Source organism: Corvus moneduloides, chromosome 6 (genome assembly GCF_009650955.1).
Source record: "Corvus moneduloides isolate bCorMon1 chromosome 6, bCorMon1.pri, whole genome shotgun sequence".
Classification (NCBI taxonomy): domain Eukaryota; kingdom Metazoa; phylum Chordata; class Aves; order Passeriformes; family Corvidae; genus Corvus; species Corvus moneduloides.
This window is the reverse complement of record NC_045481.1, coordinates 50,466,595-50,492,334: the sequence shown is the minus strand read 5'-3', so window position 1 is coordinate 50,492,334 and position 25,740 is coordinate 50,466,595. Positions and strand designations below refer to the sequence as shown.

General features: G+C 37.7%; 1 protein-coding gene across 8 annotated transcripts in view; it reads right to left on the bottom strand.

The window, feature by feature from the left end:
* SOX6 (SRY-box transcription factor 6) overlaps positions 1 to 25,740 on the bottom strand; it is a 373,678-nt gene that overhangs the window by 63,597 nt on the left and 284,341 nt on the right. For 7 of the 8 annotated variants that reach the window (XM_032112424.1, XM_032112416.1, XM_032112420.1 and 4 more), the window contains one exon: positions 3,869 to 4,018. The exons of the other annotated variant lie outside the window; for it this stretch is intronic. In XM_032112424.1, the coding sequence (XP_031968315.1) occupies positions 3,869 to 4,018 (150 nt within the window). The remainder of the gene's footprint in view (positions 1 to 3,868; positions 4,019 to 25,740) is intronic. 8 annotated transcript variants of the gene reach the window in all.

Here is a 25,740-nt window from a genome sequence, read left to right as displayed (position 1 = left end):
TGTAAATAACTATTAGGAAAAGACAAATGAACTCATCATTTTGCAAGCAGCAGTTACTTTACACCTCGAAGACAATACCACATTCCACAGCAATAATAACAAAAGAAGCTAATTATCTGCCTCCTTTAAGATTCAACCAAAGGAAACCTCATTAATTTCTCTGTGTTATGCTTCTTATTTACATTAACTATGTGACTGGATCATTCTTTTTGCCAAATTAAAATTTGAATTAGCTCACATTACAGCTTAATTTCCTAATGTGTTTTCGGAGATCTAAATTAACCTAGGGCATTTACAAAGAATTATTTAAAATTTCCAGCAGCTCAGTAACGCTTTTGCACTGGTTCTATTTGAAAAGTTCCTGGCACTATAAAAATAAGTTATGTAGCTTATTTTTAAATGTATTAGAAACTAAGGAATCAGAAGTACTACTATGAAAGAATCATTTGAAAACCCTGACAGCTCTTTGGCCCACATTTACAGCTGCTGCTAGCTTATACACTCCATGCATCTAATTCAGAGTGCATGTTTTATTTAGTGAAACAATCTATGCTGGTCCCCCATAATAGGAGATAAGAATGTCATTGAATTCAAATTCCTTTACTTACTAGGGTGATGACTACATGCTATAGGCATTTCAAAATGTATCTTATTTTCTATTATTTAATTTTGCATATTTTACGATATTTTAATATTCAAATGTCATGTTTTTGACAGATTTATGTAAAATCAAAAATATTTTCCGCATAACTGCTATTCTGCTCTTTGTTTGATACTTCTGTATTATTCCCATACTCTGTAGTTATTTCTGCTGCATTCAACCTTTAGTATATCTGTGTGTTTTATTTGTATTAAGACAAGGAACCTTTTTTAAGGGTGTGTAAATCTAGTATCAGCACTTTTATATGTTTTGATACTTTTCATATGCAATGTGGAAGAAAATCTTTCTCACATATGTCTTGTTTCTGTAGAAACAAGTAGAGTAGGTCCATTTAAAAATATCTCCACTTTTTGAAGAAGACTTATTCAAGCAATTAATTTCTTTGATAAGTATAAACATTTGCAGTGCAACCTTCTTCCCATTCTTTGAGCTTGTTCCTTCCACTTAATACATTAAGCAAGACAGAGCACTTGAAAATCTGTGAAATGGTGATTTTCTGTAGTAAAAGAGCCCAGTAAGACAGATCTCTCATTTAAAATATGCCCAGAGCAGAATTATGCTGGATGTAAGAGAATATTGTTCATATTTTAGAACACTGCACTGATCACTTTGAAGCTTAGAATTATGCCGAAACACAATAATACATCACATTATCTCATCTTTTCCATTCTCCTTACTGTCAAGCAGTGATTTAGCAAAGTACATCTGGTCACACAAAATGCATTAAACAGGAAAACATAACAAACAGGTATTTATAATGCCATTGTATCTTCAGCTTTAAACTTTCCCCAGAAAACTGCATGACATTTCAATTCTTCCTGGCCTCGGAGTGTGCACAAACGTCCACACCCTTTCAGTGTCCAGGTGAGAGCAGAAGCTCGAAGGTACAAGGGACAGAGTCCAGCCTGGTGCTTTGTGGCCATGCTTACATGCAACCTCTTTCCTTGCACAGACAGAAAGTGGCTTCCCTAAACTTTTCCAAGAGTTCAGAGCCCCATTCAGACCAGGCTAAGTACTGTGAACATGCGCACATACAAATCTATGCTACAGAGTTCAATTTTTAAATAGTTTTCCGTCTAGTACTGATCCAGTCGTGAAAGAACTCTAAACACCACCAGAACCTGTTTGTGTGTACTACATGGACAGCATTCTCATTTCTGCAAGGCAACCAAAAAGCCAGAAAACACTCTGGTCACCGACTTAGGGAAAACCTATCATTACTTTTTGAAAGGTCTGATTTCTGTAAAATAATTCCATTAGTTCTGTAAATAATGCATGTAGTTTATACAAACTGCTTAAAAACAGAGAAAATATAGAGGATTTGTTAAGCAATGCATGACCATCAAAACTGTCATGTCTAACAAAGGTAAGAATCTGCAAAGACTGAATATAGGTACTGCTATTAATACCCTATTAATAATTTCTTCATTAGCTATTGGTATTTGTCCACACAAAGCACTTGTAGTTCATCTTTAATATTCTGAATGCAGTAGTGTGCTTAGTAAAAATAACCATAAAAAGACTTCAATTTTATTAACATATACTTTAGTCCATTCAAGTTACATTATGTAGGGAAACCCCCAAGAATTTGCATGTGGTCAATTTTGTAACAGGACTCAGCTGGCTACAAACCTGGAATGGTATTGGCCTTGGTTCAAGAAGATATGTGCTTGAATTTAACCAAGGAAAATTTGACTCATACAGTAAAGGTTTGGTTTGGTGTAGGTCCATTTGGCTCGCTCACTCCCAAAATTACTTTTTCACATTAAAGTAGTCAGTAGTATATTCTCAATGCCATAAATCACTGGTGTTAGGTATCACTATACTATGGCAACTTTGCTGGAACAGTTGGGCTTTGCTTTTGGTGGCTTCTGTATTGACTGTAGCAAACTCTGCATATGTGGTAAATTTCCCTGACTGCTCTCAAGCCTGGCATTGGATTACAAGAGGTAAAATATTAGACAAATACACATCTACAGCTCAGTAAAGTGAATGCTTTGCTAAATAAATGTTAGATCTGGCCATAATGGAATAGTTTTTATTTATTAGTACTCTCAGCCTAGCAAAAAAGTGTCATGGAAATTTATCAGCCCAGGCAGAAATATCTACTCACCCACACTTTACCACGATGATTGATGATAATGAAAAAAACAAATGATATTTTACTCTCATGTCAAAAAATGTGAAAAAAAAAAAAAAAGAAACCACCACCCCAAGTGAGTAAAATTTTCTCAGGCTGGTTTGAAGCTAAGGACTGTTTGCCTGTAAGGTGCTAGCAGCCAGCAAAAAAACCAAACATATTCCCTCTCTCTACCCACAAAGTCACTACCTGCCACCTTTAGATCTATTTTAACAGTTCTGCATTTATATCTCTATCATTCAAATTGGTAAAATAGCTGAATGCTGATTTTTTTGTACAGTTTGGAGTAAATTCGTTCTGAGCCTGTTTGGTCTCATGAAATCCGGAACCACCCTGGGAGAACCCAGCAGGAGAAGCCAGGCAGTCCCACCCAAAGGCACTGGCTGCTCCACGGGTTTCACAGGGAGCACAACACTCATTCCAGGCTCCTGGCAAATGCCATGTTGTAGCTGCCTGGTTCCAAGCAAGTGAGAATAAGCAGGCACAAGCACTCGGCGATGGCGCAAAACCAGCGAGGAGCAGCACGGTTGTCAGCAGCTGTGTGAAATCAGCAAAAGTCAAATCAATCTGCAGCAACACAATGTTTTCCCCAGAGCCCTGACTTACATATTCTTTTTATGGGAGGCTTTTCCAAAATTGTGGAATTAAGTACAGCTAGAGATTGGTAAAATAATTAGAAGCTCTACAGTCTCTCTCTTACCCTAACAATATAAGCCAGCACCACATTTTGAGATACTCAAGAGTTCAATGTGAAACAATTCATGAAATGGATGCCATTTATGCGTGTTACCAGATTACAAACTGAAATCTTGAAAATATCACATTTTACTGATGAATCTGTTGTGCTGCCTGTGGTAGGAAGAGGGACGCCTGGTATTTTTGGAAACAAGAAGTGAATGCATTCTCTTCCCTTCTCTATACTGATAATACAGCATTGAAATGGAACTTTTTATTTGAATATTGAAGAACTGTAACGTGGCTCAACTTCCAACTGTGAAACAATTACAGAGACCATTTGATTTCACTGTCCTTCTCAAACACCGACTCTTTTCTTTACTGAGAAATACCTTAACTTGAGTTACCGGGCTGGTCCCTCTCTTCTCATTTTTCATCCCAGTGGGTGAAAGTGCCCCTGTTGTATTTGGTGGCTGTGGAGTAGATGGCATTTTGGCTCCAGGAGAAACTTGCATGCTTGCCAGCTGAGCTGCATACAGTTGCTGGAAGACAAGAAGATATACATATATTCCTGCAATACTCCTAAAAAAAGAAGCTGTAAATGTACTTTTTTTTTTCTGGTGTTTCTTCTCTTAAAGGATCTTTTTCAGCTCTTGTTTGTGGCTTCCCTTCCTGCTATTTGCAAAAAGACAAAAAATAAAGAAAGACTGGAAAACTCCCAAACACCAATATCTTTTTTCTTCATTTGACTTTTGCTGATTTTTCTTGATTTTTTTTTTCCTTCATAATGATGGTCGTGGTATTGAGCAAAAAGTTACACTGTGCCTGAATGTTAAAATCAAAATTGGTAAAATTATATGGCTGTTTATGAAAAGGAGGTATAAGCTCTTGTCAGAAACAACAGTAATCCAGGTCTTTCTATTCTTACCTAGAAATTAACCACTAACTCCAGAAACTTTACTGGGAGCTGCAATAGGAATGGTTTCCTACCAAAAGGCAAAGTTAAAATGGCTAACAAGGTATGTCTTCATCTGTGTGTACAGTGATAAATCTTCTATGAATGCCAATAATGAATCTAGGCCTTAAAAATTCCTGTAAATAGTGATGGAAGTACAAAAAACTCTAGTGGAGCTTTTCAAAAAGTTTAACTGAAATATAATAAAATACTTTTATATTAAAATAAACAATTCCAACCAATAAAAAGTGTTTACTGAACAAAACTGTATTGGTTCAATTTCTTTCCATTGACCAAACTTAAACCCTCACCTTGAATTAGCATCATGAATAATTCTTCTGCCATAAACAGGGAAGATCTTAATCCCTCTTCTACACATAGATCTACATAAACTTTGCCTTATTAGTGAGAAAAAAGCCAGGTGGTTTGTATGTAATTTCCAACATTACTATCATTCAGATGGACAAATAAAAAAAATTACAGTAATCAAAAGCAGACCTTTCAGCACATGTAATTAAATGAAAGCTTAATAAAGAATAATTTGCAAGAGCCAGATGTGCTTATGTCATAATTGTTGCTTTCTTTGGAACAATTTTTCTAATATAACAAGCCTCCACAGAAATGAAAGTTACACAATGCTGTAAGTTCAGTTACTCAGTGGCGAGACAAATGCGGGAGGGAGGGGCAGAGTCACAGCTCAGGGTGACAAATGAAAACTATTGTTTGTTTGTTTCCTTCCCCTACTTTTCAGTACCACACAGAGACTACAAAAGGATCACAGATTAATGTTTTGAAATTAGTGGTGTTTAAATATTTTGGCTAAGGTACCAAGTTTTTTCCTACGCTAAAGGAAAAAGATTGAAAATAGAAAGAGTTCCCAGCTATTGGTGATGTCCTGGAGTGAAAAGGAAGGCTTTCATACAAAAGTGGGTGTTTTTTCCCCCTACTTCTGGGATCTTATCCCTTTTAGAATGTTCTTGAGGTCAACCTTTGCTTGCTTAATAGGATGCTCTGCTTAAATGAGAGTAAAAAACACATTTCACAAATTTTGAAATCCTGGACATTCTCAGCTCAGGAATAATCAGGCACTGCACTATGAAAGAGATAACACAATAAACTTGAATACAATTTAAAGACAAAACCCAACAATTACAAGGCTTTCTCAGTATTCTGTGGTTTGTCTATAAGTACTTTTCCTTTTTTTTTTTTAACTAATTTAACATCTTCAACTATCTGAAAAAGGTAATTTATATTTTACTAAAAGAAGACAAAAACTTTTGTACTTACAGTACTATGCATTGCACTTTCAAGAGTGTGAAAGGAATTCTGTGTATAAATATACTCAGATTTATCAACTAAATTTCAAAGGAATTTTCTTCTCAGGTAAGCCAGCAGGGCACAAAAATGTGGGGTGTAAGTTATTCTTTCTACAGTATTCCATTTTTCACAGAAGAAAAAACTTTATTGTCATTTATGGCAACTAAAATAGTGTGGTGGGTTGACCTAGGCTGGCTGCCAGCTGCCCAGCCAGCCAGTCTCTTCCTTCCCCACTTCAACAGGATGGGGAGAAAATAAGATGGAAAAGCTCATGGGTCGAGATAAAGACAGGGAAAACTCTTACCTCTTACCATCACAGGCAGGGGAAAAAAAAAAAAAAAACAACCTAGGCTTGGGAAGAACTTCTTTTTTCTAATTTACAATAGAGTTGCCTGGTGAGAAACAGAGATAAATACTAAGGACCCCATCCCTGCCATTTCCCCTTGAAAATTTCTTGACCAGATATTTCAAGATAAATGCAAAGATAGATACACATGGCACCAGTCAGAGCAGGACTTGCTGGTCACCTGAGTCCCACCAGGACTGGCAACAGAAACACCCACAGCACATTAAGGGTTAACATCAAGAAAAGTGGGCTTTTCTAGTGACTATCTAGGAAACTGTTTGATTTTGGAAATGCAAACAGGAAAAGTGGAATAAAATTAGAATTTTTCACTACTCCCTTCCCAGGGTGTTGAGGGCTATACTGCAAGTCCTGTCAGGAAGAAATGTTTCTAAGGGATGACAGAATAAAAGAAATTTTATAATAATTCATGACTGGCTTATTCCGAGGTCTTAGCACTGGCTTTATCCTAGCATTTCTATAAATTCATTTTACAACATAAAAGCAAATGTATAAATAAGTAACAGTAATTGGCTTTCTGCTTTGCTTAAAGCAAAGCTGTTCTACAAGCAAGTACAAATACTGCAAGAATTCACACCAGCACTAGCAACATTGCTGTGTGGACTGGAAGGCAGCATAAGTTTTAAACACCAGTTTGTATGGGGAGCTAGCCAGTCTGGAAAAATATGGGCATGCCACCATTGCAGTGAAAAAAATGGATATTTTTGCAAATACCACTGCTATGGCTCAAAATGGCCAATTTAGGACCTCACATTGAGATGGTCAGATTGTGAAGCTTTTATTTGCAAGATTGAGGAGAGGAATAAAACCCAAACATTGAATGAATGTTGACTGTTGGCTTTTAAAGCTCAAAAGCAAAAGTTTCAATGGATTTTTTTCAAATGAAATTCTAACCAGTGAGTGCTTGACAACTAAGTAAAAAAAATTTTGATCTATGCCTATCCCATAAAGAGAAGAGTATTTTATAACCCTTATGCTAACCACTGATTCAGAGGGCTCTTGATTACAAATTAGATATTCAAAAACATCAAGTATTCATGATTGTTTTAAGAAGCCTTAAAAATGCATAGTCTGGTTTTTATTTTTTTCTCAGAGGTCACAAACTTAGATTCTTACAATCCACTTCCCAGCATCTATATATAAGTAATGCTGATTTTGAGTTCTTCAGTGCTCCTCAATAGCTAACAATTTTCAAGCCAAGCTTACTTAAGGTATATGAAAAAGGAGGCAACTTTGCAGTTTTCAGAACCAGGCTTCTTCTAATGTCAAATTTGACACTGAAGAGTGGGATTTTGAAATGCCACAAGTCTCAGGGCAATGGCAAGTCCCACATTTAAGCACCTATGAACTTACAGGCTCACGGACTTAAGCACTTGTTACTGAAACTCTATTCCAGCTGTAATCAACTAAAAATCCGAGGGGAATTTATGAAAGTTGGAGGTCACTATAAGTTTGAATTATGTTCATTTACTTAAAAAAATTTTCAAACAGGTAGGAAAGTGCTGTACTCAGCATGTGTACAGAACAGCACAAGTGCACACTGATTTTTTTTCCCTGGAAACAGCAGAGTTCACACTAAGCCTTTGTTAGAGCTTAGAGCTATAACAATTCAAGAGAAATTGAATAGCAAACAAGAATAATAATCCTGTTGTGCTGGTGATTGTGTTTTCTGCTTCAGAAATTGCCTACAGAATTTGATGAATTATTTCGATTTCACTTTTCTTATAAAAAGTATCATCCACAATCTAGAATTTATCTAACAAGCTATGAACTAATAATAGACCATCTTGACTGATGCAAATGTTAAAACCTTTCCTAATGCCATCTAAGTTTCAAAATGCCTTTGTGAGATATTTTCATGACACAGAAACATAATTGCCTTCACTGCCAGTATTCATTCATGCCTTGCCAGAAGACAAAGGCCTTAGGCTCACACACTGCTCTCACAAGTTTCAACATTTTTTCATCTAGTTTTTTCAGCTAGCTTTCAATAATCAAAACTCTTTCATTAGCTCAAGCCCCTTTCCCCATGACATTTGTCTTGCACACAGGTCTGTGACGTTCCTGGACACATTCTCTGCTGAATGACACTGAGCACAGCAAATAAGAACAGAGCAAAGCCTTCTGTGCACCAGATGTTTTCCCTTTTTTTTGCAGCAGGAATATTCATACTTATCTCTTAGACTGCAGCATCTGTGTCTAACAATGAATAAAAGTGAAGAATTTTGAGAATTAAATGCTACAGAAGTGGCACATGGTGAGGAAAACAGAATGGGCCATAGAATCATAGAATCACTAAAGATGAAATAACCTAAGATCATCAAGTCCAACCATTAGCCTTGCACTGCCATGTTGACCCACTAAACCATGTCCCCAAATGCCACATCTACATCGAAACCCTCTTACCAGGGGCTTGTCAAGGACAGCTCCTAGGCAAAAAGCTGGTTTTGAGAAGATACTTCAATCCAGAGGAAGTAATCAACTGGTGCACAGAAGAGAGGGAGCCTCCCAGGGAGGAAATGGAGGGACCAGTTGCGCTTGTATAGGAACAAAAAGGCAAGGGCTAGAGACATTTCAACTGACTGTGTGGTGAGGGAGCACTTGGTCACAGCTGTGGGGATATAATTCAGATGTTATTTTTGCAGCAGAATTCTGAAGAAACTGTAGGAAAGCCATGTGTGAAACATGGAGATAAGAAAAAGAGTGGTTGCAATACTCAGTGTAGCAGATAATCAAACTGTGGGCGATGAGGGCTGGCCCAGCCCGATAAAATGCAATGGGTGTACTTGGAAGATGCATCTCCAAGAATTTCAGCAGAAGGTGCCTTGCTTGAAGTAGAAAAAAGGATCTGTTCTAGAAACTTTCACCCTTTTATTTTCTTTTCAAAGGAAAAATGCTAAATTTCATGAACCCTGATTAATTCTGAAGTCTTCCATTACTAAAAATGGAAGTCCTATGTTACATCTTCAACAAATACATTTGCTACAGTAAATGAAACTGAACAATAAAGCTACTGAGAATCAAGTAAGAATCCTTATTTGTCAGCATTTTAAATGAATTGTGCAAAGCTGAAATATCGTATTTATAGAGATGAAAGTTCAGCTATTTAGACAATGAGTAATTTGGTTTCTAAAGATGAAAAACTCTAAGGAGTGACTGCAAGTGCTGTTGAAATCCTGCACTACAAGAGGTAATGCAGTTATTTTTTCCATAGTATATTTAGTAAGTAGTGTTGCAAAGCCATAATACCAGCATTTTCCTTCTGAGAACATAACATGCAATAATAATACTTAGAACTATCTGATGACAAAGGGTTTTTACAAGCTCACCAAAACCAGCAACATCTTTACTATTTCCAGCACATATTTCTGAAAGGAAGCTACTGAAAGCAAAAAAAATCACACCTTCAGTGGGACTGCTTGTTTTTAATTATTGGTGTAGTAATGTTTGAAATAAACTCGATGTCAAACAGATTAAAGGAAAGAGAGTCTCAGTTTGAAAAAGTTTTTCTTCTCTTTGGAGGAAGAGCAGATTAGTGGTCACACCCATGTTTTGGGTGTCACAGATAATAACTATGGAAATAAAGTTTAAGTGCTGAGTCCAGTATCACTGGTATAACCCTCAGCAGTTCAGGAAAGGCGATCCTTTTCAGAAAGCAGTGTAGAAGCATAAATATCCTACTCCAAAATTTTAGACATCTTGTAATCTAAGTGCAAGAACTGCTTCTAAACTAACATTAATTGTACTCATTCTTTCCCACTTTTGTCTATAAATATCTTTTTTTTTGTATTGGCACATCTTCTGCACCAAATATGTTCAGCGACTAACACTGCAGTTGAGTGCTCTGCTGCAGCACCAAGGTAAGAAATGGAATTATAGACTTATGTATATATATCAAGGAAAAATAAAACAAAAACCCTAAAGGGCTGATTTTCTCTTTAAGGTTCTTCTTACATAGATCCTTGGAGTGAAAGGTGGGTTGACAGAAAACAATATCCAGAACCACAAGACAGCCTAACACCAGCTTAACCGTGTGACAAACTCCCGGCCTGTGGAGTCTGCCAAGGAGCCAGGTGCCATCCCCAGAAAAACACCTTCTGAGGCACAGCATCTGTGTCCTAGCAGAGCTCTCCACACAAAAGGAGGAGGAGGAGGAGGAGGAGGAGGAGGAAGAGATGGAAAGGTGAACATATAATTATTAAGGAATTGTACATACACATGAAAGCAACACTTAGTATAATTTAATAATCTAAAACCTGGAAAATCAAAGATTAGCTGAAAAAAAACAAGATCCCTTCAAGATTGAATATTGTATGCTGAAAGTGCATGTTTCCTTTTTTTTCTGCTACCTGTTAAGAGAGTGTATTTTATAAATTTATGATGATGAAATTTCGATGTCACAGAAGCATTTTCCCAGTTTTTCCAAGAAAATGCTAACAAATGAAAATAAGGTGAGTTTTACAGACCTTTTAGGATTGTGGGTCAGATTCTCATTTTCACATGTGCCACCACACAGATGATAAATATCTTACTATTTAAGAATCAAGTTTGCAATATCATCTTAACTCAGAATTTTATGCTAAATAACTGAGACTTATTCCGCTCTACATGGGTGTATCTGAAAGTGCATTGATCAAGCACAGCTACATGAAATTGGAATAAAAATTAGGGAAAAAGTGTCTAATTTAGAATCACAATAAATAAAAAGTAATAATTATTGAAAATACTTCTTTTCCTCTAGAGAATCCAAGTGTCATAGTAGATGTGCATAGTTTTCCTGTAACAGCATCATATTTTTCTCTCCCTGTTTTCTCATGTCTAACGTATCCATAGTGGACATAACGTTCTGATTTCAAACACCCATAGATCACTCTGCTGCAGTCTGCTCAGCATTAGAGTGTGAAGATGTAGAGAATATTCACCTAATACACCAAATACCTCTGCAAAAAGGCACAAACAGCAGCTAATGAATTATCATAACTAATGTCATAATAACAAAGATTGTTGCTGTGATTATTTATGCGCTTGCTGACTAATGTGCTCTCCGATTTATTAAAACCCAATATGTGCAAACAAACTAACTGTATTTGTGAAAATACAAATAATACATTTTGTAGTCACAGGCAAAGTTAGAGGCGTTCAGTTTTCCCTTTACATTCATCTGTGTGTCTACTGAAAAACATTCTTTCTTAGCCAAAAAATTATTTTACCAGTTATTCAAATTCCTTCACTACAGAGCTTTTGGTTAGTTTGTTGTTGTTTTGGTTTGTTTTTTTTAACTATTAGAACCAGTAATTTCAGTGTCTGTCAGTTGCTATTATATATAATGTCAAGGGGAATTTTTATGTGGCCCTCAATTCCCCTCAGTTCCTGTTGTAGTCCATGCAATACATGCCTGTATTGCTTCACTCTCAAGCAGCAAAATAACAGTTACCTAATTTCACCACTGAGTGTCTGCCGGTCCCAACTCCTTTCACAGGCCACAAATTCATTGTACTGGTTCAGAAAAAGAAAAATCACTCCCATCTCTTCTGCTGCCCTGCTGTGGCTAATGGCCAGCCCGTACTGAAAATAAAAGAATCTCTCCACATTTCAGATACTGCAGCCTGTATTGTTGCAGTACTGCAAAATAACAGCTTTATTTTGTTAAAAGGGCCTAACTTTAAGTGGACCATGGAATATTTATGGCTCTCAGTAGTCCTTTGAAAGAGTTATCTTATGTTTTTATGCCGATCATGGGTCAGAGGTTCAAATCAGCACTTCTTTCTGTCACTCCTTATATGTTTTACTATAATTTACAGCTCAGCAAGAGGACTCATAAAACAAAAGTATCTATTTTACTTCAGCAACTAATTCTAGCTAATCAAAGCTTTCCAACAAAACAACCCAGCATGAAACTCTGCGTGGAAAATATGCAGAGAACAAAGCGTTTTGTCAAATAACACATCTCATGATGTAAACACATATGTCTCTTATAGGAAATTTTATCGCTTCCACATTATCGGCACACAAAAGGAGCATTCTTGTTGCAGACCTGGTGTGACTGTGGAGCCATCGTCATTGGAAACAAGAGCCTGATTAGGTTCCCACACAGATATGAATAGATTTTCTTTTTTTAGTGTAATGCTGCCTTTCTTATTTCTTAAACAGACTAGTAATTGTGGCTGTAAAAACAGTGGATTGTGTTTGGACGACATTTGTTTCTTCATATTTTTTTTAGCTACCCAATGACACCAATTATCCCATATGGTTGTCCTCTTCTGGAAAGTCTGAGTTAATCCACAGCTGTGAAGATGAAGACGCACCCAGCAGGCTCTAAATCTGGTGGGTCTCTTGTCTGTTAATAAAGTCCACAGTCTGCTGGACAGATGTTAAGAGGATCTATATAATAAGTCAGTGACAAAGATCCAGATTTCTTCTGAGGAAAACAATTAGCAAAGACATATCTATTCTTCATAGTTTTTCATTTCTTGCTTCATCTTTTGGAGAAGAAAATTTTCCTTACTCCACAGAGGAGTTCCTCAGCACGTACAATAGGTCCAGCTCAAAATATGAATGGACTAACAAACACACTGGCATGTGTTCTGAAGAAATGATAGATCTTATTGTCCACGACCTATTCCTGCATGCTGTGGCTCCTGCACTATTATTTTGAGTTCATTCATCATATTATGGGGAGAGCCTGAGTAGGTACTGTCAGCTATAAAATATTTACTTAAATTTATGACCTAATGGGAAATGTAAACTGAAGATAAAATTACCATTTTACTAGTTTTTTGTTTAAAGTTATTAACATTTTCTTTTCTAAAATAAAGGGATTATAGATAGTAATTTTCATCCCCAAGAGTCATGCTGATGTTCTGGGGGGAAAAAACAAACAAATAAAAAGCCAAAACAAACCAAAAAACCAACAAAAATCCTCACCAAAAAAAAACACCACACCAAAAAAAAAAAAAACAAAAACACCCAAGCCAAAAAAACACCCAAAAACACAGGGAGAGAATGTGCACTGAGAAGACACCTGCAGCAATATCCATGTTTAGAGCCTTACTCACTTTTTCCTCTCCCCATCTTTTTCTCATCAGGGCCTGACAGCACAGACATCCAACCCCAAAGTCTCTCTCAGTTACAGTCATTTAAATTTGGAGAAAAGCTACAGACTTAAAACACATGCACCAGTGCAATAAAGAGCGAACTTGCCTTCAGGCACATGTGCATTAAGGTGCTCTCAAGATCACTTCTGTTTCGTTCGCAAACTGTATTTCTTGTTCTTTTGACCTCCTCCTGCTTTGACACAATGAATTAGAAGCAGCCATCAAAACAGCTCTCTCTGCTTTGCTGCCTGAATGCAGGAACTCTCATGTAGGCTGCATCCCTGAGATCGTGCCCCTCGGAAATCAAATGGCTTTGATTTCATTGAATTATGACAATTAAATACAATCTCTCAGCAACTGCCTGTTCACAGCCTATTTACTGTAAAGCTGTGGAAAAAGCCAAGAAAGAATGCTTAGAGCTCAAATAAATTATCAATCACTGCAAGTGGCTAACACAATGTACATAATTTGGCACCTGGCAGTTGTGTCTGTAATATTCTGTTTGTTTCCCCTTTGAAAGTAAAGCTGATGGTTTATTAGTTTTACAGCAAACCTTGACAAGTTTTCAAGATAAAATGTCAACCCATCACCCTATGAGGCTGCTGGGAATTTTTCAAGACAGCATGAAAATAGCAAAAAGAAAAGTTTACTCTCTGCAAAAAAACAATAATTCAAAAATATATCCTGAAATTTTTATACAACTAAAGTTCAGACAGTACATTAGATATATCACCACAGAATATATACAACATTGTGTCTATTGAAAGAAAATGACTACTCAGCTCACAGAGTGTGATACTTAAATGAGAATTCCAATTTTTCTAATGTCACTGATTCAAAAATCTAACCCTGTAAAGTATAGGTACTGATCCTCAGTCCCCCAGAGAGAAAACTAAATTTCTGCTATGTCAGAAAAGAGCAAAGGGTTGGCCAAAAGCTAACAGGGGGAACAGAGTAACAGCTACCAAAACATACAAATAAACAAAACACAACCAAAAAAATGTAAAACATATAGACAGAATTGAAGGCCTTCTGTGTCAATATGGAGCTCTTACTTTCTGAAAAACAATTCCCTTGTGAAGCCACTGACTGGAAGGAGAGGCAAAAATCCTCACTGACTCGGCGGCCATGTCACACCTCATTTCACTCTTTTTATTTTTTTTTCCCCCTTTCCAAACAGACTGAGTGCTGGTCTTCTGAGAATATGATGCTAAGCCACTTTTCCTGTAGAGTTCTTAAACTGGGCCTCTGAGAAAGGGTTTGATACAATTCAATGACTGAAGTAATACCTTTGTCCATCTGAGCATTAAATGGCCCATTGAAATACAGTTTAGTTAGAAAGAATTTCAGTAAATGGTGCTTTCTAATTTTTATTATTATTATTATTATTATTATTCCTTTATCCAACAGATTACAGCCTGGACCTGAAAATGCAGTTCAATCACTTTTGGTTGCCTCTTAAGTCAGGCCTTTAGCCAGTGTTAATTAAATATAACCCCTTCAGAATACTGGAGGTTAAATGAGAGCAACAAACTGGTCATCTTCAAAATATTACCTCATGCTCTCCAAAAAGCTGTATTCTGTTTGGGAGGGCCCTTGTTTAAACACATTGGTCTTAACAATAAAAATTTACTGGGAGCAGGGAGGAGGAAAACCATGCTAAGTGCTATTTTATCCAACAGTAATCGCTAAACATTAAACACCTATTTCCATGCAATATACCATGTCCATTGTGTTTAAATAACACACATCATAAAGGAAAGTGCTGCAGCAGACAATTTAGGCTGTAGCCGCATATACAGCAGAATTTTCAACTTGATAAAGTGAAACTATAAAGAGTCAATGCATAAGTCAGACAGCTTCCATACCTAATATTCTTCCCTGCAGCTATTAGAAGTTCACATTTTTGTCTCTAGTAGGCATGCACATTAGTTTACCTACAATTTCAAGTATTCAGTCACATTTTGTTGTCTGTTCCCTACAATTTGACTAGAGCATGAAATTGGAAAGTAGCTGAAATTGTCGTTTTTTCATCTTCGTCATTTTAAATTAAAAAGGGAGGCTTTTGTGCAAGCTATTTGTTCGCTGCTTTGTAAAAAGTTTCCTAAAGCATTCATAATAATTTTACCATCAGTTGAAAGTAAGCTTTTTTACACATGGCAATTAGTCTTGTCTTTCTGAACATGACTTTACCGTAAAGACTCCTCCTTGACTATCCCTTTGTCCCAAGATTCCTTGGAAGAACGCAACCAAGCGATAATTCAGCATTATTGCTGCTCCAGTGCACTAATCACTTAAAGAGCAGTGAGGACCCTATGTTTACTGCCACAAGGCTCCTCCAGCCTCCCGGCCTAAGGCAGGCTTCCCAAGCCAGCAGCATCCAGATGTCAAGAGGAATATCCAAGTCCTGATGCAGCATGCCACTCCATTCCAGTATGGCCCCAACATCTGTTTCATCTGCTGGCGTACAACCTGCCGGATACACGGAGGCCGCCGCACAAAGCAGGGGACGGAGGGAGGCTGGGAGTGAAATGCTGCAGTTGCACAGCTCACTGTACATATCACTAAAATCTCTGTATCAAGCAAATATCAGGAAGGACAATTAAAAAAAAAAAAAAAAGCCACTTTCTACATGGCATATGCTTAGCATTTTTTGTCCTAGAGGTGCAACAGTCCATAACACATTAGCTTCTCATCTTACTAACTTAACTCTGGTTTCATTCTTTGTGGTGTAAGGAAAGGACAAAAATAAGGAAAAGCACAGAAGCACATAACACAAAATTCTTGTTGTGGTTATAGCAACTGCTCCTTATAAAAAAAAAAAAACACCAGCCAAAAACACAACTTAAAAATGAGACAAACTTAGGCATCTCCTACATATTTATAATTTCCTATAGATAGTAACTCAGGGGCTCAAAAACAATAAGCATCTTTTGTCTAAAAGAACATTGTAACAATGTAAATATTGACATTTTATCTTGAGGCATGACAAAAACAGCAAACATTTTAGTTGATCTAGATTAAGATCTGACAAGGAATAAAGGAGTGCTAACTGTTCTCATCTCTTCCACTTTGTGTATCTATTCTCTTGTATTTTCACTAGCAGCAATAATAGAATAGTTGCCTGCTCCCATGCAAAGTCTTCGAGTTGTTTATGAAAGCAAGATCAAAGCCCAAACTGAGAGTGCCTCTTTTTTCCTGCTGTATTTTTTTCTCAAGAGGAGGACCTAATGAGAGGCTGTTAAACCAGGAGTCTTGCTCTGCACTTACAGAGCAGGAGCAGTCTCACAGTGCAACCTCCCAGCTCACCCTTTTCCCGTCCAGGCTGGGGACACAGCTCACCTCTGTGTGCCAGGAGACAGGAACACAGAGAGCAGGAGGCACAGAATACTCCTGTGTCCCACCTCGGCATGGGGCGAGCACCTGGCTCCAGGAAGGAGGACTCATCCCTCAGACCTTCCATTTAAATACTCCCACCCTCTGTGCGCCTGAACAAGTTGCTATTTTCCCTGTGCTCCTCCTGAAATGTATCCACTGCTGCTGTAATACCACAGCACCTGAACTAGGTACATCTGAATACAACCATCAGGTATTCCCAGTAAAGATAGAATGTGACCATTAATAAAACCACTATTCTAATAAAATATTGTAAATATCAAGAAAAACATACTTTGTCTATAGCCATTTCCTCTGCGGGAGGATAGCAGAAATGTCAGTAAAACCTTTGTCTTAGGCACAAAGATTTGCATTCCTTCATTTAATGCTGTCAGATGCCTGATATGCTACTTTTTGATCACAATTCTCCTGTTATTTACCATGCACAGGAAAGAACAAAATAGCCTTATCGTTGTGGTTCTCCCAGATTATATATTGTGCTACACATCTTGAAAATTTGCAAAAAATCTTCAACATTTTTTATTATTATTTTATAAAGTAACTGTGAGATGCTCTGCTTAAGTTTCTGGCAGAAAGCCAGTCACGGAACAGGACAACAGCATTTGCTTGAAAAAGTAATTTCAAGTTTCCAGTAGATGATGTTCTTTGAGAAAAAATGTGAAATGTTAAAGATAAATCTGTATGTGATTTTCCTATGTTTGCCACTATTAGAATTTGCTATTGGCATTTTCCTAGCATAAATTCCTCCTTATGAAAATTGAGGATGGCACTAAAGGCAGCTAGCTCACTTAGGAAAGCAAGCAAGGACCAGGCAGCATGGCTCCAAAGATACCTGCAAACAAAGGCTCTGATGTTTTAAACTCCTTCTCTTCTATCCAAAGAAAACAAATAAGCAGTGCTTCCTTAAAGTGAAAACATAACCAGATCAAGCAGAAAAATACAAAAATATGACCAGATGGTTGCATCAGAGTGCAGATTTTTTCATTCACTTTATGCTATCTTAGTATTACCTTCTCTGGTGACGCTGTAAATCAGATTATTCATAAAAAGAATTTAAGATGTTTTCTGGTATTCTTTCAGAAGCTCTTCCTTAAAAATCTGGGATTTATTCCTTACTGCTAATACTAAATATTTTAAACAATAAATGTGAGAGGTCTATATGAAAAGCAGCTACCTTACAAATTAGGATAGTTTCACACACTTTATCTATAGAAATGTCTTCTGCACTAAAGCTAGAGTAAAAAGAAGGAGCATCTCCATGATAAAGGGAGAAAAATGATATGATTGAAAAGCAATTAATTACAGTAAGTTTGCTGAAGGGATGATAGCTATCAAAGCTTATCAAATTTTGCATTTCAGAATTTCAGATATTTCTTTCAAAAAACGTTAACACATAGATGGGCTTTGTGAGAAAAGTCAGGAGTTTCATTCAGTCTCATGTCAGCAGGATTACAAGCAATTATGAGTAACCGCTTGTTGAGCTGTGTGAAATGAGTTGGTGAATGAGTTTCCTAGTGAGCACATGTCCATGTCACTGGTATGACTGCCAGTAATGCAGACACTCTCAGCTGAAGGGGTCTAAAAACATAATTATTCTCCTAATCCTATAGGAGATGGTTGTGCAATTGCTGCTTCTAGTGTATGCATTCTAGGTCTGTCGCCCTGATGGCACACAGCAAAGCTGAGGCATAAGCAAGAGAAAAGGAAATCAGGACATGGGGAAAAAAAATAAGTGGCAATAAACCTTCCCTAGAAATATCTCATAAAATCTGGCATAGATTGGTGGGTTCATTCATTCTCTGACCATCCAGATGGAGAACTTGTCTAACATGACGATTGCAGTATTTCCTGTGCAGAGCTGTACAGACAGAACAAGAAAACTGAACGCTCACTTACCCCTGCTAAGCACATTGAGAGGCAAAAGCTCTATGATTAAATTCCTACGCGCTCCCATGACAGAGGAATGAGACACCATCGCCGCAGTAAACGGGTGCAAGTGAGGAAAAAGGAAGAATCCCATTTAAACAACCTCTCTCAATTCCCACATCTGAATCCCCATCTTGTGAGAAGATGCCGAGGCAACCCTACGTTTAAAAGCTGAATATTTGAAAGTGCTGCTTGGGATTTGAAACGGCAATGTTTTCTTACTTTTATAAGGGAGACAGTTCATGTGGTAGCTCGCAGCCATTCTACAATTTTCACTAGCAAAATGGACAGAAGACGGGGATATAATAAATATATACTGGCTCTACTGATCAGGAGAAGCTTTATCAGTCAGCTGGGGCACATCTGGGAAAAAAAGTCACTCAGGTGCATCTCTAGCATCCCATTCAATTAACATACCATTAAAAATGGTTCATCCCTGTTCAGCCTGCTGCGTTACCTGATAAGTCAACATAGTTAAAATGTATATTTAAATGCAGAAGACAGTGAAATGTTTTCTTTGTGAAGCAGAAAACAAGCCCAACTCACAGGTATTTTAAAGCATTGGAAATAATTGTCCTTTACAGGTTGCTTAGCAGATCGCTCACACTGATCTTTTACTGTATATTTTGAACTTTCATGCACCTTCAAGGAAAATTAAATAATTTCCTTATAGGAAGCACACAAAACATTATGCAAAACGTATTCAAATGGGCTTATAAAAATTACATCTAAGAAAAAAAATCACATTTGCACCTCAAAACCAGGTAACTGGGAACTTACTATTATAAATTCATTGGAAGCCAATGTGTTTTACACCAGTAAATGTGAATTTGACGTAAGATTGCTGTGCTTTCTAAACTGCAGTGGGTGTGATGGGACCAGCTTAAATAGGTTATGAGGAGTGAATAGCCTTCTAGGTGTTGAAGACAGCAGCAGAAGAGAGGGCCTGTACTGGATGAATTACTCTGGATAGTTCACAGAGGTGTTATTAAATAATGCTGTAAACTGGTTAAATCTGGTGACTTGCTCTGTGTCTAGAGTGTAGCACAAATGATTCAACTGCATTGAAAGGACTTTGCCTCTTTGATTTCTCACTTCACTTCCAAAAATGCCAGTGGACCTGACAGCACCCTCTCACTGTTCCTACACCTGAAATACTTTTTCGTTTGTTTTCATGCTTTGCTATAATTCATGCCCAACACCAAAATATGTGCCCTATTATGTCTACTTCACTAGATTTTGTGAAGGATTCCTTTAAGTCTCAAATAATTCCTTAATACTGAAATTTAAGCATGATGTGTTTTCTTCTTGTACGCCTGAAGACGCTTCTCCCTGCAATCTCTTTTTTGGGACTGACATGCAAACCTTCTGGTGTTCCTCCAGCCATATGTAGCCTTCATGCTGAGCCTTAGGAATAGACAGATGAATCCAATACTTTCTAGTTAGGACACTGTTCTAGTTCCTCAATCATATGGATTCTAAAAACATCACAGACCAAACATATTTTAGACAAGCAAGGCGCTGAAGGCCATACACCATTCCTATTTCACCATCCGTAAAGCTTCTTCAGCTTGGTGATAGCATTATCTATACACTGGTTTGAGGAGTTTTATCTCGTCTTCCATGAATTTTCCTCGTTTTCTGAACTGGGTCAGTGGGAGGGCACATGGTCTTCTAATCCAAGACCCTTGGAAATGGGGTAGGTGATGATATCTTTCCAGTCCATGCATCTCTAAGAGAATTCTTCTGCTTCCTTTGAGCACATGTGTGTTAGTTTACACCTAGAAGCTCGAATCTAACCACGCTTGTTCTTAGAACTTTTAGTTCAGATGAAAGGGGAGCTATTAAGTTTTCTTTTTCTGTAGCAATTAGTCAGGGAGGAATGATAATACTGGCATGTATTATTTTCCTTTGTGCGTAGACCTAACTTAAAAGATATTTTTGTCTTTAATCTGGTTCCTGCTTAGTTCCTAAACAACCAAACATATTAACACCTTTACAGGAAAAAATCCTTCATGTTTGTAATTTGTAGCCAAATTAAGCAGCTTGCTCTATGGTTATAGAGTATAGAAGCATAATAAAATTCCAGAAACATATTCACTTGCAGCTAATTCCTTTAAGGCACACACCATATACATTTCTAGAAAGCTTGAAGGAATCCAACTGCCAGCTCAGAGTATGCCTCACAGTCAGCCTATTCCCCAAAGGGATGCCACAGTTTTAAAAGAGCTTTAAAAAACCTGCTCATCCCCTGATGGCATTCTGTAGTACTGGTGCCTCTGGTGCTCTGTCAGTAAATGCAGCAGTAACTTATTTGCTTCTTACTGGCTTCTGAGTGAATACATACCCCAGGGAGGCAGCTTTGCAAAGCACAATGATTTTAAAATAGAGCCTGGGCTTTCAGCAAGGGGCAGCCAGTGGTTAAGGCAGCAGGAACATCTTGTTGACGCTGGGGGCTCAGCCTCTCCCAGTCACTTGGGCTCCAGCTTCTGCCTTGATATAGACAGAAGAGATGCTGGAAACCGCCTGCCATCCAGGCCAAAAGGATGATATCCTTCTAAACATATAAGTTTCCTGATAAGTGAGTTGATGTCTGTGCCACTTAGGATCTCAATGGTAAATTCTCTCTGGAACAGCATATGGGCCTGGAAGGCAGCTGTCCTGCTTGGTGTGATCTAAGGGTGCAAAAGGTGGGAATCATGCCAGGGGCCTGATCCCTAGCTGCCAGATTGAAAAGTCTTCCCTCTCGGGAGACGAGAGCAGGAGAAGGACAGGAGCCCTTCTCAAGGTGGAGGAGGGGTTGGGCAGCTGAAGGGAACAGAAAGAGAGCTGTGCCAGGCTGGGTGACAGTCTGGAGGCTACTGACCTTCCTGGAGTGAGAGGAAACACCAGCCCAGGAATGACCTGGGTTTGCCACTGCCGAGACAAGTGCTAGAACTGCTACAGACTATAGGAACAGTCTCTTTCTTAAACGTTGCTCTAAATTTTTTATTAAATAACATGACACTCTTCCAGTAAGCAAGAAGGAGTGTAACAAAGACATGCTGTTCAAAGCAGTTATTGGAGGCGCAGGGCATGAAATGGGTGAGAAAAGGCTCTTGCAGCTGCAGTGCTGCTGTACCAGGCTGATTAGCTAATAGCTCTGTTTGTCTGTCCACTTTTACCAACTAGAAGAGAAGAAGGAGACTCCTTCTCCCTGTGACTGGGGAAGCTAGGAAAATCCTCCTGGGAAAAAAATTCATCCTAAGTGATATTTTACTGCAAAAACTCTCAATTTTTAATGGGTTGTCCTTTCCTGATGAAAATCACTTTGCCAGATAATTCAGGGCTGAAGATGAGAAGGAGTAGGAGAAGATGGAGCACTAAGAAATTCTGCAAAGAAAGGAGGTCATATGGTAAAATATTGACTCCATGACATCATTTTCATTGATACTGCCACTGATATAATTCAACTTGATAACACAGATATTACATACAGAGACATAAACATTCAAGTAGGGAAAGGCACAAGTATAACTATTTCATTGATTTTAATTAAATTTTCCTGAGTATTGCAAGGTTGGCATATTTTTAATTTTATTTCCATTAAAGGGTGTGCTTGGTCTCTCAGAGCCTTAATAAAATCTTCTTTTGACCTCTCTCCTTTCTCTGCTACAACCTAAATTTCTACATAAGAAAAGGACCAAAATATGTAATTTACTACTTCCATATGCTGAAATTTGCACACACCATCCCCTTAATTTAGACCACTATTCACTGTATCATAATAAGGAACATTCTGTTAAAATACGTCCACCTAGAGCTCAGTAGTCTTTGAATGCTAGATAAAATCATTCTATAAGGCTAATGAAGACAGAAACTCTGCCCGTAACAATATTAAGTTTGTTTTCTCTAGTGATTCGAAGAAGTGAGCAATCTGTCAGTAATACATTGAGGGAAATTACTTGTCTTGTAGGAATTCCCGCTGACAGTCACTCACTCACAGTGCTGACCCAAACATCTACCCGCTGACAAACAAATTGCAGTGTCTAACTTTGAAAAGGTAACTAGCTGTTTTTAATTTTGATTGGTCTTACCAAATCTCTCTCATATTTACCCAATCCCCATTCTTCACTGTGTTAAAAAAGAAAAAAAAAATAAAGAAAGAAAGAAAGAGAATGGAAAACCCCATGGTTTTTGCATTTGAAAAAATTATTATTGCCTACATCCGAGAGTGTTATGTCAGATAAAACTGTTAAACTGTGTCTAACCAACATTAAGACTGGCAGCCCTGCCAGTGACTGACTGGGTGAGTGAACACATTACTGAGACAGCATTGTAGAAATTAATTTTCTTCAATAAAGTGATTTTTAAGGCTCATATATTTCACAATCTAAACATATGTCACTGTTTCATAAACAAAATAAATGGATTAAAATAATACATTACCAATATGCTGACACATGGAGATATTTTAATTAGAAATACTTAAGCTGCGTGATATTTAACTGCTATATTTGTTGAAGAGGAGCATGCATCATTTAGTAAGACATAAGGCAGGTACATCACTTTGCATGATGTGGTACCAGAGTGGGACCAAATCACCTCCAGTGCGAGCTCTCACTATCAGATCACTTTAGCCCTGCTGAAAAATGGTGTTAAGGTTACAGCATACAGAGGAGACTCCGTAGGAGCAGCCGTCCACTAAAACAACTTTTTCATTGCAATAATAAGTCACTCAGATTCTGGTTCCTGAGAATAATATTTCTTCGTAAAGGGCCACATTTAACGACTTAGCTATTTAAAGGCCATATTTACATGACTGTCGCATTACATTGGCCTCTTTCCTGCACATTCTTCTTGACTTACTTTGAGGACCAGCACTAAAATAGCTGAGGAAAGCAAATGTCAACTATGTCCTGAAATTTATACGTGTGAGAGAATTGGAATAAGTAGAAATGTAATATATTGTTTACTGTACCAAGTGCCCTCTGTTCTCTAAAGGTCAAAAGCATTGTAGCCTTGGAGTTACAGTTTCTGATTGTTCCCAGGGTTAAATACATTATCAAAATTAATGGTTCAAACCCCTCAACCTTCAGATATATGAGTATTCATGCCTCCATCTGCTGAACTGTTCAACTAAAAATAGCATTCTTTGGCCTTCCCTCTACTAATATTGTGCCCCTGAGGCAGGCTATGCAATGCTTCAGCAGTACACTGGATCTGCACCCAGCAGTATAAAAAAAGGTCATTTACTTTGTTTGCAATTAGGAGAGTATGGAGGAGCAGGATAAGACGGGAGGGCAGAAAAGAAATAGACAAATATGTGTTTAGTTAAAATTTTCTTCTTTTTTTCACTGGATTTTAAAAACTTCAGGTTTCAAGAACACAGCTGCAACTATAGTTAAGACTTGCCAAGGTTCATTAGTGTTATAAGCGATAAATTCTGAAGGACAAATTACACAAATAGTTTGGGGAAAGAGTTATGAACGAAAGCTTTTTTGTTTTGCTTTTTTTCCTAGAGCTCACTTTGTTTAGGAATAACTCCAGCCAGCATCATTGTAGTGCTTCCACTTTTATCAACAGTTTATCAGTCGTGGTTGAGAGAGTTGCGACACTTCCTTATTCATCTCCTAGACAGCTTTGTAGAAATATGTAAGAATGAAGGCAGGGAGGATTTTTAAACACTAAAGGGCATATAGTAACATTCCTTGTTTGAAAGTAATGACAGAGGTGCCACCTCTGCCACCACTGTGACAGAGCTGGAAAAACCCATTTCGTGATCAAGTCCACTCATTTAACAAGATTGCTGGCCACGCATCTCTAGAATCAGTTTGTATCAGTGCAACCATTTGACAACTTTTTCACAAGTTCAGGAAAATGGGAAAGGGGAGAAACTCCAGAGAAAATGTATGTAAAGAAGAGCAAAAGGAAAATTATCCAAAGATTTTACAGCTCACACTGGTTAATTAAAGCATCTCACTTCTGTTACACACAGGTATCAGAACTGTTTCCTACACCACTATGCCACAGGTGTGTTTGATAATAAACCTGCAAACTATTCACTCACAGTTGTTTTGGAGGAGTGAACAGAGTTATCTTGGTTTTTCTGATCAGAGTATACCTAGAGAATGGTTCCCTCATCAACAAGATCCCCTCTCATGCCAAGAGTCCTAACAAGACTTGGTCCTACCATGCATATTATTTAAATCTCTGGTTGGTTTGTTGAGGAAACTGCTGAGATGGGGCTGAGATGTCAATGGGAGGTGTGGAACAGAGAGTTTTAAGTCTTTTTGTCAACATCGTCAATGACACTTTCATGAGGTCAGAATACGGATCAAAAGAAGCTATGTGATACCAATCCAGTGCAGAGCAAGCCACCAATTCAGGAACATGGGCTGGCATAAAAGTGTGGTAGTTACTATTTTACTGCAAGATACTCAAAGCTACAAGTGAATGTTAATGGTATTTACCAGTAACTGATCAATGTGATCAGAAATCTAAAGAGAAGATGGGTCCAACTGGTCTGTTGCTGAAGGAGAACACTTTTACGCTTTTTTTTTTTAATGCAGCACTCATGAAAGTCAGACTAGTTACTTGAGAAACTCCTGTATATGATTTCTGTAAAGCTTTTTTAACTCATGGAGATACATAATCCACTGGTGAACACAAATATAGAATTCAGAGAAAGTACATTTTGATAACAATGTGCTGATAGCTTGAATAAGACAGGCAAATCATTAACTGGAAATTGCCCCCTGGGGAAACATCCTCTGTGGAATAATTGCTATCATCACATGATGTACCTGGTAAAAAATGGTTCTCTGTGCTATTAGATTCAGAGCTTGCATAGAAGTTGCCCTAACACACAGGAAGATGAGAAGACAAATTTGCTCCTACCTCCTACCTGGAGCATGATCATCCAAATAAAAAAATAAGCATAAGTAGAAAAAAAGGGGAGAAAGCTTGAAGCTAGCAGAATTTCCTTAGCTGGATACAGATTATAGAACGGAATTAATAATAATGCCCTGGTAAATTTGAAATGTTAGAGCTACTGCAAAACTCTTTTACTTGACATGGCTTTCCTTCCCCAGGTTCTCCAAACATGGATATTACACACACACTCACATGTAGAAACAAAGCCAAACCTGCAAGTGAATTAGCTATTTCTCCCACTGGCTGAAAGAAGCAGAGATTAGTTGTGTGATCAGTATTTTTAAGCACTTGGGAAAT